General features: G+C 32.9%; 1 protein-coding gene across 1 annotated transcript; it reads right to left on the minus strand.

Moving 5' to 3' along the window:
* Window positions 1-13,463: 13,463 nt before the first annotated feature.
* Window positions 13,464-13,916, minus strand: LOC141630551 (uncharacterized). Its single transcript, XM_074443347.1, has one exon. The coding sequence runs from the start codon at window positions 13,914-13,916 to the stop codon at window positions 13,464-13,466; it is 453 nt and encodes a 150-aa protein (XP_074299448.1).
* Window positions 13,917-16,032: the final 2,116 nt, after the last annotated feature.

Here is a 16,032-nt window from a genome sequence, read left to right on the forward strand (position 1 = left end):
GTCAAAGTTTTTTCAATTTCGTGATCAATGGGTAACAAGTTACCTTGTGATCTTCTAGACATGCAAAATATCAAACAACTTGAAAACAATTAGAATAAACCTTGAGGAGTTTTACTTCCCCAAGGCAAAGAAAGACACAACTAAGAACAATCAAAGAAAATCAAATCAAGTTAACACGTCCCCGGCAACGGCGCCATTTTTGGTCGGACTATCGTTTTCGGTTACTTGTCGTTAGGAGCACCTAGACCAAAACAATATTTATAGCTTCACAAACTACTCTACTATTAGTAAAGGGGTAAGTAAAGGTCGGATCCCAAGGGACGGGTATTGATGTAGGATTTTCGATTGCAAGTAGTGGTGTCTAAGGATGTCACAATTTGGGTTGAAATAAGAAGATCACTAAACTAAATAACAATGTAAATAAACAAGTAAGATGATTAAAATGAGATGTAAATAATTGATTAAAAGCACTAGGGTGTCATGGGTTCATAGGGGATTCATGAGAATTGATCATACAAACATATTCTCAAATTATAAGCAAGCAATTATTGTTGTGGTAGGATCGGGTTGGTTTATATCTTACAATCCTAGGAAGGTTTGGATCCCGGAGCCGAATCTATTATATTGTACAATACTTACAAGTCGACTTAATCCTCCCTACTCAACTATATGCATGGTCTAATGAGTCTCGAGTTGGTTTATATCTTACAAGTCTCATTGAAAAGGTAAGTGATGGGTAAAAAATGCAAGGATTCATAGGCTCGCATTTCATCAAACATAACATGTGCATAAGTTGAGATCACAACAAAAAGGAAAATAAATTATGTGAACATATTAGATTAAGCATGAATCATCCCCCCATGTTGGTTTCCCCTAATTCCCCATTAACCCTAGCTAAGGAAACTACTCACTCATTATCAAGTTTAACATGCTAACAAGGTTGTCAAACATATTAACAAAGCAAAACATGATGAATGAATGGAAAATGATTAACAATAATTAAAACAAGGGTTAAGAGAATTATACCTAATGATGATTCCAAAATAATAAGCAAAGAATAATAGAAGTACTTGATGATTGATGGAAGGTTGTCAATCTCCCAATAATACTCAAATAATCTTCAATTACCCAAAATAAATGATGAATAATAGAGAAATTAAGGAAATGAGATTTGTATTAATGCTTAATTAAAAGTTCATTACAAGATTAGAATGAGATTAGGAAGAACATAAATAATATTAAGGATTGATGATAATCTAATTAGTACAATGGGGTATTTATAATGAGGATTAGGTACATAAATTAGGGTTACTAAGGGTTTAAATGATGATTAAGACCCTTAAGAAAAGTTGAGGAAATGCTCCTCTCGGAGGAAGATGCTAGTCTCCTTTTTGCTAGTCTTTCAGAAATATGCCCATCCCGAGTGGAACAAGGAAGAGACGTGCTGTACCGGGCAAGAATCCGAGCGGCCAAGGGGTCGGGACGAGCGGATTGTGGTGGTGCAGGACGAGCGGGCATGGTGGTGGGACGCTCGGATTGTGGAGGTCTTGGACGAGCGTCCCGAGGCTGCGACGGGCGGATTGTAGTCCAGCAAGCTTCTTCCTCTTTTCTTCTTTTCTTCTTCCAACAATCCTCAAGGATCTTGTCGGAGATGCAAGGATCTTCTTCATCATTGCCCATCTACTACATTATTTACATAAGCCTTATAATCTTGTCTTCACTTTGATGCTTGGTCATTAGATTCGATCAATTTAGCTCATTTTGCCATGAAAATGCAATGTTTGCACTCCTCTTGATACGGTCGTTATGTACCAAAAATAAATACCTAAATATAACTAACAGAAGCTAGCGATAAGTAGGGTCGATCTCCACAGGGAGGCGGTTTACTATCTACTTGTCTATCCTATCTGTCTAATGTCACTATTTGGGGGTTTTGATTGTTGAACTAAACTAATGAAGCTAAGGCAAGAGAGAGAAGTAAGAGAATTTTACAGATAAAAGAGAGAAATATGCTAGGAGTCGGTCTACCGTGGCAGCTACACTATCGGGTCAACTGAGTCGATTAAACTATTGATAAGAAGAGCTATGGTCGTCACCTTTCGGTCCTTAAACCGCCCTAGAGTCTCCTAACTTAGCTTTCGCCCTAATTAGGTATCACCTATTGTAATTAAGCAAGCCTTCCCTTCCAATCTTTCGATCCAGGTCGGGGTTAACTAGATAAATTGGTCTTCTGCATGCATTCATTCAACCTAATAACAATTAAATTGCCTAATACAATTCTTATTGCAAGACTAATCTAATCAAGTCGATCCTAACATATTTCTACCACGGCTTCCCTAATCCTAACATATTAAGGGGAATTAGCTAGACATGGAATAAATGAGAACAAGAAATAAAGAAGAAGAAGGAACAATAAACATTAAATTAAAGAGAGAAAAGGGAAGAAAGAATTACTGGAATTAATCCTAAATTAAGAACAAAGTATCGAGCAATGATAGAGCAAAGTAACGTCGATGAAAGGTCGATGAAAAAAGGGGAGGGTTTACAATGATGTCCTACTCCTATTTATAAGAAAAATAGGATTTATTAACCTAATTGACGGAATTAAAGCTAAAAAGCCCAACCCATCAGCGAAACCACTCGATCGAGTGGTATAAAACCACTCGATCGAGTAAACTAAAGCTTAAACCACTCGATCGAGTGGAATAACCACTCGATCGAGTAAATCAATAAGTTCAACTACTCGATCGAGTAGAAAAAGGACTCGATCGAGCATAATTCTACTCGATCGAGTACTTTCCAGCGCACAATTTCCTGCTTCGCGCACTGAACTTCAAACGACTTCCATTTCTTCGTTATTTGGGCAAACAGGGTGATTCCGGTGGCATTGGAAAGCTAAAAGGACAAACTTTCATCTCCAATTGGAATCACCTGAATATCTGTTGTAGAACCATAGATATGGCTCTCCAAAGTAGGCACTAGCAATTTGAAGTTCTTCCTTTGCTCGCCTAGCTATCTTTCTTCTTTGCGCATCTCAAAATAGCTACATTCCCGCTCCAAATTTACTCTTCATCCAAATGCATGCTAAACGGACGGTAAAAGGCTTGATTTCACTACTTTTGGATTCATTCCTGCAAATAAGACAAAATAACCCAAAGTAGCATATTCGGGGCATTTCGTAGCATAAAACCACGATAAAAGCATAGAAATACGTGCATAAATTAGGCTAAAAGACTATATAAAATGCACGTATCAAATCTCCCCAAACCAAACCTTTACTCGTCCCCGAGTAAACTAAATGCAAACTAATGGAACGGAAAAGATAACTCAGAGCTAGCTACAAATGCCCACTTAAACCAATTTAATGCAAGCAAACTAGCACTTATAGCAAACAGTCAAATGCAAACGAGTTATAGGATGTTTATGAAAGTAGCTGAACCGTCGACCTTGCAAGACCTTTGATAATGGACTCTCACGGGTCACTCTTCTCTCATGAAGCAAAGGGTGAACATATATATGTAAGAGAGAAAAAAAAATAGTCGCTCACCTAGACTACAACCCACATAAACATGCATGCAACTAATATGATAGACAATTCTAGATACCGTACACACATTCCAACCCAACAAGGTCCTGTCACCGCCGAGGGCTTACAAAAATATGGTAAAGTGAGGCAATGGGTAAGAAAAGGCAAAACATTTTATGGAAATGTGGAGGTATAGGCGGCCAAGCTAGTACCTAAACAAAACCATATATCAACATCCGTTTCCAACTCAATTATGAATTAAGCACATGCCCTTCATTTGGCATAAAATCTCACCAAACCGAACTAGAAACACTCTTCAAATGATATAAATAAAGCATAAGAGTGAAACCGTCTCAACAAACAACATCTTTTTCTTCATTCTTTTTCTTTCTCTGATTTTTTCGGTTTCTTCTTTTCTTCTTTTTCGAATTTTTTTTCTCTTTTTTCATTTTCGAATTCCTTTTTTTTTCTACTTTTTTTTTTCTTTTTCACGTCTTTTTCATCATCCTCCTTTTCTTCATAAGTTACCAACTCCGAGTCAATAGATACAAGCCAAACTTGATACAATAGACAATATCTTTTGAGAACAATCTAAACTAGCTTGACAAGGCAGGCTAAATTTGGAATGTAGCTAAGGGTCAACAGGCAAATTTGGCTAATGTGGAGTTTAATGGGTAAAAATGAAAGAAAGGGAAAATGTAAGCACCTCCCTGCATGTGACACCAACCACTAACCCGAATGTATGAAGGCAAAAAGCAATTGAATTTCATATACGTGCAAATTGATGATACATGTTATGCAAGGAGTAACTACTCACAATCCTACATGAAACCGGTCATAAATGACACCAGTTTATAAGGCTCTAATTCCTTAGAAATTATAAGTAGGTTGCCAAAATTTCAAGTCAAGTCTATTCGTTCAGCTAAATTAAACATTAACTCGTAGATATGCAATAAGACAAAGCTAAAAAATAACAGTCTAATGCAAGGCTTAAGCAAAAAGACAGATATAGTGCATTTTCATCATTGAAATCTACCGTTCCGACTCAACCTATATGCAAAAATAAACATGAAATTTTTTGAATTTTAACAATTTTTCAATTTTTATGGAATTTTTGAATTTTTAACAAAAATAAACAACAATGCAAACATAAATTAAACGTGATAACTGAAATGCAATGAAAACAAAATGCAGACACAGATACGGATGCATAACCTCCCCAAACCAAACCGTACAATGCCCTCATTGTACCAAAACATGGAAAGAAAATGCAAATTAGGAGAGAAAGAGAGTAAATGCGGGAAAACTTACAAGAGTACGCAAATAAGGGACCTCCCCAAACCAGCCAGCAACGTGGGAGGTCACTAATAGCTCCGAAACATCGTCACAAGAAGCTAAGTCAAGCAATGGGCGTCCAAAACAGCTCGATCGAGAGGAATAGTGGTCGATCGAGTAGAAAAGTGGTCGATCGAGTAAAAAAAAAAAAACGCCAAAATTTGATACGGTCGTTATGTACCAAAAATAAATACCTAAATATAACTAACAGAAGCTAGCAGTAGGGTCGATCTCCACAGGGAGGCGGTTTACTATCTACTTGTCTATCCTATCTGTCTAATGTCACTATTTGGGGGTTTTGATTGTTGAACTAAACTAATGAAGCTAAGGCAAGAGAGAGAAGTAAGAGAATTTAACAGATAAAAGAGAGAAATATGCTAGGAGTCGATCTACCGTGGCAGCTACACTATCGGGTCAACTGAGTCGATTAAACTATTGATAAGAAGAGCTATGGTCGTCACCTTTCGGTCCTTAAACCGCCCTTGGGTCTCCTAACTTAGCTTTCGCCCTAATTAGGTATCACCTATTGTAATTAAGCAAGCCTTCCCTTCCAATCTTTCGATCCAGGTTGGGGTTAACTAGATAAATTGGTCTTCTGCATGCATTCATTCAACCTAATAACAATTAAATTGCCTAATACAATTCTTATCGCAAGACTAATCTAATCAAGTCGATCCTAACATATTTCTACCACGGCTTCCCTAATCCTAACATATTAAGGGGAATTAGCTAGACATGGAATAAATGAGAACAAGAAATAAAGAAGAAGAAGGAACAATAAACATTAAATTAAAGAGAGAAAAGGGAAGAAAGAATTACTGGAATTAATCCGGAAATTAAGAACAAAGTATTAGTAGCAATGATAGAGCAAAGTAACGTCTGACAGTGTCAGATGAAAAAAAGGGGAGGGTTTACAATGATGTACTACTCCTATTTATAAGAAAAATAGGATTTATTAACCTAATTGACGGAAATAAAGCTAAAAAGCCCAACCCATCAGCGAAACCACTCGATCGAGTGGTATAAAACCACTCGATCGAGTAAACTAAAGCTTAAACCACTCGATCGAGTGGAATAACCACTCGATCGAGTAAATCAATAAGTGCAACTACTCGATCGAGTAGAAAAAGGACTCGATCGAGCATAATTCTACTCGATCGAGTACTTTCCAGTGCACAATTTCCTACTTCGCGCACTGAACTTCAAACGGCTGCCATTTCTTCGTTATTTGGGCAAACAGGGTGATTCCGGTGGCATTGGAAAGCTAAAAGGACAAACTTTCATCTCCAATTGGAATCACCTGAATATCTGTTGTAGAGCCCGAGATATGGCTCTCCAAAATAGGCACTAGCAATTTGAAGTTCTTCCTTTGCTAGCCTAGCTATCTTTCTTCTTTGCGCATCTCAAAATAGCTACATTCCCGCTCCAAATTTACTCTTCATCCAAATGCATGCTAAACGGATGGTAAAAGGCTTGATTTCACTACTTTTGGGTTCATTCCTGCAAATAAGACAAAATAACCCAAAGTAGCATATTCGGGGCATTTCGTAGCATAAAACCACGATAAAAGCATAGAAATACGTGCATAAATTAGGCTAAAAGACTATATAAAATGCACGTATCACCTCTCCTACCAAGAAAACAAAACCTCAAAGAATATGCAAAATAAAGGACTAAATATAGTAAATGACCCAATTATGCACTAAAGAATATGCAAAACATAGGACTAAAGATAGTAAACAAAACATCATATCGAAAATAAATGCTTCAACCATTTGACATTATATAATTTATTGAGCTTCTAGATGGTGCAAGGACTACCTAGATCTAATTTCACACCTTTAAAGCTCCAAATTACCAGAGCGATTAATTTCCCATGTTTTTACAAAGCACATGAATTAGACAATTTATCTGGGAGTTAAATTGATACGGGACTTTCCAACTACCTAGGGGAGCTAAGTATTTAAACTCCTCCATTATGGAGGAGTTGAGAATGCCTAGGAAAATAGAATTCATGTGATCTTGGGTAAACAAACAACTCCCATTTTCCCAATTTATGGGATTTTCCAAGTCTCCCGTTTTTAATATGGCAACCAAACGAGGCCTAAGTTTTGTAACAATTTGATTGAGCATTAAAGGGCTGATAGTGTGAATGTCATGCTAGATGTTCCCACTTGATAGGGAAAGTCCCCGCTTTTCAGATGTTCAATTTTGTATGAATAATCTTATGTTTTACTCTGTATTTCATAACCTTTTTCCAGAGAGTTTATATAATTAAAAATATTACAAAAATATTTTACGAAAGGTCCGTGCATTGCACGAGCATTAAATCTAGTATATATTATTAAAGGAAGCTTTTTTTGAGCGATTCTAGAGTCTCCAACCTACGTAAAGCACCTCCATAAAATAAATAATGCGAAATAATAACTATAACCATAAAAAAATAAAATAAAAATAAGTATATAGAGTATGAGAGACCGTCAACTTTTATCACGTTGGAATCCTAATACCAATGAATAACAAATTTCTTTAGTATATAAACAACTCTCCGCCAACATAATTTTCCACCAACAAATTTCTTAGTCTTTGTTAGCTTTTATTTGATGAATTTGTTTTCTACTATATTTTTTTGTTTAATTTGACGTCCTCATAAATTTTGCATGTCAGATATTAGGGATTTGATTATTTTGCTATGACAGCGGTTAGAAGAAGAAAAAGCGATGTATCGAGGCTAATTATTTGACATCGACTATCACGTCAATTTAGGTATTTTAATAAAATTAAGTGGATTATCTCCTACTATGATTAGGCACTTTGCTCTTATAATCGGGATTTTCTCATGCTTTCTTCCTAAATCTAACTTATCGTGTGTTTTGTTCCAGATTTTTTCACCCATGCAGGAATTAAGGGATTTTTTTCACCCATCTCAAAGCAGACTATTTTTCAGTATTTGTTTTCTTTCATATCATTTTTTTTGTTGTAAATGAGATATGTATTTTATATGATTAGCCACTTTGCTTTTATATGTTTTACCTTCAATACGAAGTGTTAGTACGTATAACTATTAGATATTTTAGATTAATTGCTCCTGCTTAAAACATTAAATATTCGCAAATCTCTTTTGTATTTAATCATAATAATATAAGCTTTTCTTATACATAGTACAATTTATGGTCTCAAGCTAGAAAGCACGGACACTTTTATCATTTAGCGTGTGTCGGACACCGACACACGAAAATACGCGTCGGACACTTAACAAGTAGTGTCTATTATTAGAAATTTTTTAAAAATAAAGAAGATAGTAGATTATATGGGAATCGGATAGGACTCATTGATTTCTTTAGAATCAATCAATATATATAACTAAAAGAGGCTTTTTTTTCTAATTATACTATTAGCATTAGAATTAGGAGATAATTAATTATTTACTATTTTTCTATTATAATTAGAAATATAATTTTCCTATTAAAAATGAGAGTTAATTATCATTTACCTATTAGAAATAGGAAATAAATTAACAACTTATTAAGGCTTTTTTTCTTAATTATACTATTAGAATTAGGAGATAATAATTATTTAAAATTTTTCTATTATAATTAGGAATATGATTTTCTTATTAGAAATGAGAATTAATTAATTATTTTACAATTTTATTAGTATAAACAAGATTAATTATATTCAATTTATTAATATTAAAAAATTATTAATTAGTATTTGTTCATTTTTTTTATTAAATTAGATGGAAAAAAACCTTTGATAAATTTATAATATCCAATTTTATAATAATTTCCGATTAAAAAAATGAGGTATTATGATTTATGAGGCTAAAAAGCCCTAGGCCGAACTTGGTTATGATAAATGTGCATGCATAATACGAAGTACGTACTACATGGAATTTACTCATGTAAAGAGTAAAATGAACGCTGAAATATGCCCCTACGTCTTTTGTTATTGCTAATGTCATATTTAATTATACATAATACGGTGTTTATTTTTTGAATGTCATATGTATTTCTCCTACTAATTTTAAAGTTTAAATAAGATATTCATTAATTATTGATAAGCACAAAGTTTGATATCTATTTTTCAAGGAGTATTAAAAGATAAAGAAAGTTGCTGCTAGATTGCGAATCGAAATATCATATTATGACAAATGAGTAAATGTTTTGAAAAACTTTATTGTGCGATTGTTTTACAATTTAAAGTAAAAATTGTAGTACGAGTAATAAAATAGATTTGAATGAGGTTTGAAGGTAAATTAGATACACTTATTATAGAAATATGTATAAGGTTAAGATTCAATTCAAGCAACGATCAACATTAAAAAAAAGTCATGAAAAACACATAAAAGGGTAAGAGCAGTCTTTCCCTAACATAGTGAAAACGGTCTCTATCAACCTTTTCTTCTGACAAATTTACATGCATAAAAAACGGTACTATTCAATTATATGGAGCAAACTAATTATTGTTGATGCTATATATATATATATATATATATATATATATATATATATATATATATATATATATATATATATATATATATATATATATATATATATATATATATAGTAATGGGATCATGTGAGGATACACTATCTTTTTGAGGATTGAGGATTGTGTTACAATACCAGAGGTTCTTCAATACAATATCACAGGTTATTCGATAAAATATCACACACAAAAAACACCTGTGAATTATTATTTTTTTTTTCAAAAAAAAAATTTTTTTTTGGCAAAGGTCTGATTTTTCGTGATATTTTATTGAAGAACTTGTGATATTGTATTCACAAATCCTCAATCCTCAAATATATAGGATTTCTCACCGGATCTTGACTCTCTCTCTCTCTCTCTCTATATATATATATATATATATATACATATATACATATATGTATATATGTATATATATATATACATATATATATATATATGTATATATATATATACATATTGTAAATTGAGCACATCATCACTATAATTTAAGGAGAGATACGAATTGGGGAAGGGTGAGACATATTCGTCATACATAATACGATGCTTTAACCGCCTTTAGACAAAAATATAAAAATAAATGAAAAAATTTAAACCTAAAAGGGGGTCACGTACTTGCCAACTCTTCTATAGTTCTCTACCGCATTAATATTCTCATGAACTTTATGACATTTATTTCATATTAATAATAAAAAAAATGATTATATTGCTTCGTACATTTTGTGATTTATAACTTTTAGCTAACTTATTTGAACTTGCTTAAATTCATATATTTTAAGTAAAGAATATTAATTATAAATATGATAAAGATAAAGTTTGATCTTTAATTTCCTCAGAGATAAAAAAAACTCAATTTTTATTTTCTTATAATATACTAATTAAAGGTCATAATGTAAAACAGGAAGTTACACCACAATCTACTATTTCAATATGTCGATGATCAACACTCAAAATAGCACATTTGTTATTTAAATAGTGTAAAAACTCTTAAAATGCTAAAAAAATGTTCAATCTGTCGTTATCAAACAAAACCTAAGTTTCTGCATTTTATTTGTCATGTTGAACTTAATCTTTACGGGATGTAAAAATGATGAAGTTCAGAAAGCAGCGGTTAGTTTTCTGTTAGTTAGATGGACTTTTCAAGAGAGAGATGAAAGCTTTGAATTTTAGACCGTTGTATGTGTGAACCGAAGGGATTATGTAGTTTGCTAAAGGTTGTTTCGAGTGGGAATGAGGTTGATTGCGATGAGTTGGTTGACTAAAATATTTCCTTACTAGATCTAGAAAAGGGATAATAATTACGAGATAATAAAATTTGAAAAAAAGGACAATAAAAATGAGATGGAGGTAGTAAGATTTATTTATGCAAAATGAAATAAATAGCAAAGTTCATGTATATATATAATATTCAAACTTATTCAGTTTACAAACATAATACTCAAACATTTTGTTTGAGTATCTGGAATAGAGGTAGGGGAGGGGACGAGAAAAAAGATTAGGAAGGGAAAAGGAGAGAGATAAGAGGGAAGATTGCTTCTTAAATGAAGGAGAAATAAATTGTCTTCGATAAGGGAGACGAGGATCCATATCATATGGAGTAAATATTGGTGTTTCATGGAGGTGAATATGATTTATGACTTCTTAGATGTAAAACGTGGCAAAAAGGTAGTGATAGTGGTAGTGGATTGGAGGTTGTTTCAAGTAGTAAGAACTAATCACAGTGTTTGATGTTTTATTTTGCGGGTAAATTAGTGGGGTGGAGGGAGGGTGCATTTGTCGAGGGTGATGAGTTTAACGAGGATAGTACGTGATAATAAATAAGGTTATTTATCAGCAAAATATCGCTTGCATTAAAACATATAGATAACATGAATAATAACAAGAAACCTCAAAACATCTTACTGATAAACTTAATCTTGACCCCATCAATCCAAATTAAAGTAAATTCTTAATTCTAACAACATTGTTGAGAGCAAGGGTTAGTTTCCATTGGATTGTGAATTATTCTAGAAGTAGGGGTTTAGTTTTTCACTTAGTTGGATATATTTGAGAGACGTTTCGAAGACAAAGGTCAATCTTTCAAGGGATGAGATTGTTTTAGATCATGTGTGTGAATAGGGAAGAAAAATAGGGGTCTACATGAAAGATTTTGTTTCAAATAAGAAGATGGGAGGCAAGACTATTGTTATAGGGGGTGTCATAAGCAGCCCAAGCCATGAAGTATTGCGTTGGAATTTGGTTCACATTCAAAGGTACGTCTATAGTTTGGCCGGGAGATATAACATTTAACTACCTGTAAATGTTTTTACGTAACTACCATTTGACCCAATAATGATTAAATTATGGTTGTTATTCTAAAGAAGGAGATTTGTTGCATCATTGAGTTGATTATACAAAGTAGATATTAAAGTTTTCCTTAACCAATTGAAAAATAAACATGTATTAATGAACAAAATCTACAAATTCTCAGTCCCAAGTATCATATATATAAACTTTATATTGGTTTTATTTTCCTAAAAAACAACATTGTCAAGAGTAAGGGTTAGTTTCCATTGGATAGTGGATTTTTCTAGAAGTAGGGATTTAGTTTTTCACTTGATTGGATAAATTTGAGATAAGTTTCGGAGACAAGGATCGATCTTTTAAGGGATGAGATTCTTTTAGATCATGTGTGTGAATAGGGAAAAAAATGGGGGTCTGCGTGAAGGATTTTGTTTCAAATGAGAAGATGAGGGGCAAGACTACTGTTATAGGGGGTGTCATAAGCAGCCCAAGCCCTGAAGTATTGCGTTGGAATTTGGTTCACATTCACGCGTACTTCTATAGTTTGACTGGGAGACATAACATTCTTACTACCTCTAAATGTTTTTACATAATTACAATTTGATCCAGCAATGATTAAATTATGGTTGTTATTCGAAAGAAGGAGATTTTTTTCATCATTGAGTAGATTATGCAGAGTAGATATTATTGTTTTCCTTGACCAATTGAAAAACAAACGGGTATTAATGAACAAATTCTAAAAACTATAAGTCCAAGTATCATATATATAAACTTCATATTGGTTTTATTTTCGTAAAAAAAAAAGTATGTTATTAATCAAACACTCTTTTATTCTTATGTCAATATTATGTTAATGAGAATTATTTGTTAGTCATGCAGCATACATAAATCTTAGACATGAACGATGTACTTTATGTCTATATTCCATTTTATTGTAAAATTTATCATACATTATTTTAATATCCGTGCAACGCACAGGCAAAAAAACTAGTAATTATTAAGTTCATTAAGAAAATGTATGTACACAAATGACACAGTTATCTAGAAGTTTGCGTGTGGCTAATTAATATTCAAGTTTGCGAATAATTGTATGCAGATTACTCTAAATCAATCTCATATTCAAGTTTGCGTGGGGCTAAGCTAATATTGTTAGTAGTTAATTACTTCAGTTGTCAACAAAAATTTGAATTTAATATTCTTTTCTATAGAAGTTTTATCCACTCCATCATGATAAGTACAAAAATTACATAGAATTTGATTAAGAGAGGAATTCTAGCCAAATCTAAATGGAATTTGATTGAAAGAAGGGAAATACGCTTTCTTGACTGGTGCGCTTGATATAAGATCATTCTAAGACCATGCCCAAACAGAAGGTCGTCTTAATCGGGTCACCAATATTTTTTCTCTTAATCACATCTTATTAATGTTGACCCACTTTTACTCTCCCAAGCAGAAGCTCGCGACCTAGGTCACCAACCCAATCATTTTCCACTTTCCAACATTTCCAATCATTTATCACATATACTACCCCACCAAAATCTCTCTCTTACTTTTTCAATTATTATTTATTAACATATTACAAATAAGTTAGATTTGTTATTTAATAAAATAAAAACTACCCAAATATGTTAAATGTATTTATTTTATAGTGGACATTTAAAAAAAAATGAGTTAAAATTTTATTGACAATAAATAAATTTTATTGAAAATATGATTCAACATATAAAAGCCCGCATACATAATTAGCAAACATGATATTAAAAAACATAAAGTACTATGAAATAATTAAATGCATTCGAAACTTTTTTTAGTTACGGAAGTTTTCCTAAATATGCTCAACGAGATCATTTCTCAAAGCGATATGAGTGGCACGATCACGAATCTCGCCATGAATTTCTACGAATCGTTCTTGAGGCGATCTTTTAAGACAATGATATTCATATGGATCGTCACTAACTGAAGACGGATTATCTTCTTTGAACTCTGCGATTATGTTTTCATAATTAAGATATGTTTCTCGTTCATCTTCAACTATCATATTATGCATAATAATACAAGCCATAAGAACATTCCCCATATTAGCTCGATCCCAAAGAAGACAAGGGCGTTTGATGAACGCGAATCGAGCTTGTAGGACGCCGAAAGCACGTTCCACATCTTTTCGACAACTCTCTTGTCGAGCTGCAAATAACCTATGCTTTTGAATTTGTGGAGCATTAATTGTTTTAACAAATGTTGCCCAACCCGGATATATACCATCAGCAAGAGAATATCCCATATTATACTCTGTACCATTAACCCATTTGCTCACTTGCCGGTGTTGGTGCCGCTTGTCGGTGGTTGATTTAAAACTTGTGTGTAGCAACCAACCCATTTGCTCACTACGAAATTGAATCGTTTATAGCGATTTTTAATTCCCTCCATACTCCTAATCCCAAGTTGACTTTCATTTTGATTTTCTGTACGAGATTTTTCATACAACTCATATACATTATTCCATCTTGTGATGGTTCTTTGGTTTTTTCCAAGTATTGGGTTGGTGCTACACATAATCCAAGCGGATATAAGAGCTTCATCCTCCTTTTCGGTCCAATTTCGAGCATCCGTTTTGGAATTGGATTGTTTTGTTTTTGATGGTAACGGTTTTTTTGATTTTTTTGCAACAAAAAGAGGGGTTTCTTCTACGAACTCTCGAGTTGGGAGCTGGGACAACGACATTGTATTTCCAAAAACATCAATATTTTGATAATTTTGGCTACCCGAAACTAATTCCGTAAAAGTAGGTATTCGAGTACTTTGATTTAAATCGATATTTTGAGTGCCTTGAGACGTTAAATAATCGTCATGAGCATAACTTGAATAATCGAAATCGTTTAAATCCATAATATATAAGTATGAAATTAGACAATTTATAAGTGTTTTGAGTTATATTTTTTTTTATGTTTGTAAATTATTTTGTGTAGAAGAAAAAAGAATTTACTGCTATTTGTGTTGTTTTTACTACTGTTTTTATAAGTATTTTTTACAATTTTTTATTACTACACCAATTTAATTATGTAGTTGGGTAGTAACAGTTGAGAAATTTGAAGAGGAATAAAGAGGGAAGCAGCTGGAGGAAAGCTGGACGTCCTTGGTCTTGCAGCAGCAGCTTTTGTAGATTGATTGTACTTTTTTTTTTTTTTTTAATGTTGTAAACCAATAACAATAGGACACGTGTAAGGTCACCAATAAGGTTACCATCTCAACTCAGGGTCACAAATTGACCCTTTCTTATTCAGGGTCACCAAATTAACACCTTATTACTCCTTAATTGTGTCAGTAGCATGACCCAACAAGGTCACGACCCAGTTGGTGACCTTGCTTGGACATGGTCTAAAGACTTGGCTTTATTACTTCTTACCTTTCGGTTATTTGTTAACTTTTCACTAAAATATTTGTCAAAAAAAAAAAAAATTGTATGTAGAGGGTTTGTGTATAATGGATTAGTTGTCATCCACCTATTTTCCAACCTCCGCTTTATCCGCTCACAACCGATTAGATTAATATATATTGGATTATATTGGAAGATAAGTGGATCAAGCAAAAATTACAATAATGTTTTAATCGGTGTGAGAGGGGAAGGTTAAAAAAGAAGAAGGTAAATAGTTATTCTCATATATATATTGTAACGGAGATAGTGCACGATAAATGATTTTATTATGCTACTTAGCTTATGATTTCTAATGAGTGAAAAAAAAATACTACCTTATAACAAACTTAGTCAATGTATTTGGAGCAATATTAGAGAGTTTTATGTATTATTCCAAGTTACATTTGAAATTGCATAGTAATAAAATACCTTAACAAAGGTAATAGTTCACTTAACAAAAATCGTGAGTTATTTCAGCAGATATTGATTCAGTTTAGTTCATTTTAGCTCAACTCAATTCAATTTAAGTTAGTTAAGCTCCATTCAGCGCAAAAGAAGAAGGCCTAAATATTACCTTGGTTCAATTTAAGTCAGCTCAGCTCCATTCAACACAAAAGAAGAGGGCCTAAATATTACCTCATAGGCTCATAGTAACTACTACTTACGTTAGCAAATTAAAAATGTATTAGGATGAGTAATTTAATCAATTTGGAAATAGAATCCCCATCAATCCTCTTTATTGGCAGGACTTGAAATCTATAGTGGTTGTTTATAAGACATCAGTATACTACAAGTGGCCCGTGCATCGCACGACATTAAATCTAGTCTATATTAATAAAGGAAGTTTTTTTCAAGCGATTACAGACACTCTAACTTTTGCGAGATATTATTAAGAAAATTAATCTACTTAATATTTATAATTATATCATAGAAAATAATAATAATAGATTATAAACATTAAAAAAATGTGTGAAGCAAAAAAGAT

The sequence above is a fragment of the Silene latifolia genome, chromosome Y (assembly GCF_048544455.1).
Source record: "Silene latifolia isolate original U9 population chromosome Y, ASM4854445v1, whole genome shotgun sequence".
NCBI classification, from domain to species: Eukaryota; Viridiplantae; Streptophyta; class Magnoliopsida; order Caryophyllales; family Caryophyllaceae; genus Silene; species Silene latifolia.

Coding starts and splice junctions, on each gene's coding strand:
- LOC141630551 (XM_074443347.1), bottom strand. CDS start 13,916: ATGGGATATTCTCTTGCTGATGGTATATATCCGGGTTGGGCAACATTT.